The 976-nt window shown below is 39.1% G+C and overlaps 1 protein-coding gene across 1 annotated transcript in view; it reads right to left on the bottom strand.

The window, feature by feature from the left end:
* LOC109464382 (GON-4-like protein) overlaps positions 1-976 on the bottom strand; it is a 21,815-nt gene that overhangs the window by 11,744 nt on the left and 9,095 nt on the right. Inside the window, exon 17 of the mRNA XM_019761329.1 lies at positions 434-550. Coding sequence (XP_019616888.1) covers positions 434-550 — 117 coding nt within the window. The remainder of the gene's footprint in view (positions 1-433; positions 551-976) is intronic.

Below are 976 nucleotides of genomic sequence, written 5' to 3'. Positions count from 1 at the left end.
CAAGAAAAACAAGAAATCAGAGAAATACCTGTGAAGTGGATAGAAAAAGACAGAATGACAAGAAAAGTTTACAATTCCCTCTGGTCAATTCCTGAAAAGTACTGTTGATAATATTCATTCCTTCCTACTACAAACTACACCTCATCACCATAATGTACATGTACCTCTTTGTGTAGGTGACAGTTTTTCTGACTTCTTTGGAGACAAATTCCTTAACTTCTTACACTGGAGAGGTTCTGTTTTCTGTTGGCTGTCCTGCTGATATTCCTGTACAAATATCAAAAGGAAACATGTTTACTTAACAGTTGGAACTTGTGAAAAACTGTAGCCATAACATTTGTAGCACCATAGTCATAAGCCCATAGTCATTTGTAGCACCACAGTTATTGTCACCTATTCCACAGGGAAATGTCCTAACACCTGTCAGTCTCACCTGAAGCCACTCTGGCAGGTGTTTTGCCTGCAGGTGTGCAGGTGGCACAGCCTGGACTGCCTCCATATCAGGACACACCAAGGGGAGGGCAGGCAGCTGTTTGGTCTTGCTGTACACCTGGATGGGACAAAGAGGTCTTTTAATTAACCTGCAAACTAACCCCATAACCAATAGAGAATTGGTAGCCGATTGGCTACTTCAGTGTGCTAAAGGTTAACATGTACCAGAGGCTAGTGAGAAAATGGTTATTGCACAGGTCCCACCCAAGCTTCTGAAATAATGAAAGTAATTATATAATTAACTGATCCTCTACACTTTAAATATATCATCCAAATTTAAGGGTACTGCATAAACTATATACTATAGAGTGTACAACACATGTTGGCATAACATTCAAAGATCAAGTCATCAGGAATTCTTTTACCACTTATAATAGGCCTATTGTCTTTTAAGTTTATTGAGAAAGCACAATTTTGTTTTATTCATACAAGTATGAAAAGTCTAGTGTGTGAAACTGGTGCAGACCTGGACAATGTTGCCTGT

Source organism: Branchiostoma belcheri, unplaced genomic scaffold (assembly GCF_001625305.1).
Source record: "Branchiostoma belcheri isolate BF01 breed outbred unplaced genomic scaffold, Haploidv18h27 scaffold138, whole genome shotgun sequence".
Classification (NCBI taxonomy): Eukaryota; Metazoa; Chordata; class Leptocardii; order Amphioxiformes; family Branchiostomatidae; genus Branchiostoma; species Branchiostoma belcheri.
This window is presented reverse-complemented; position numbering and strand designations above follow the sequence as displayed.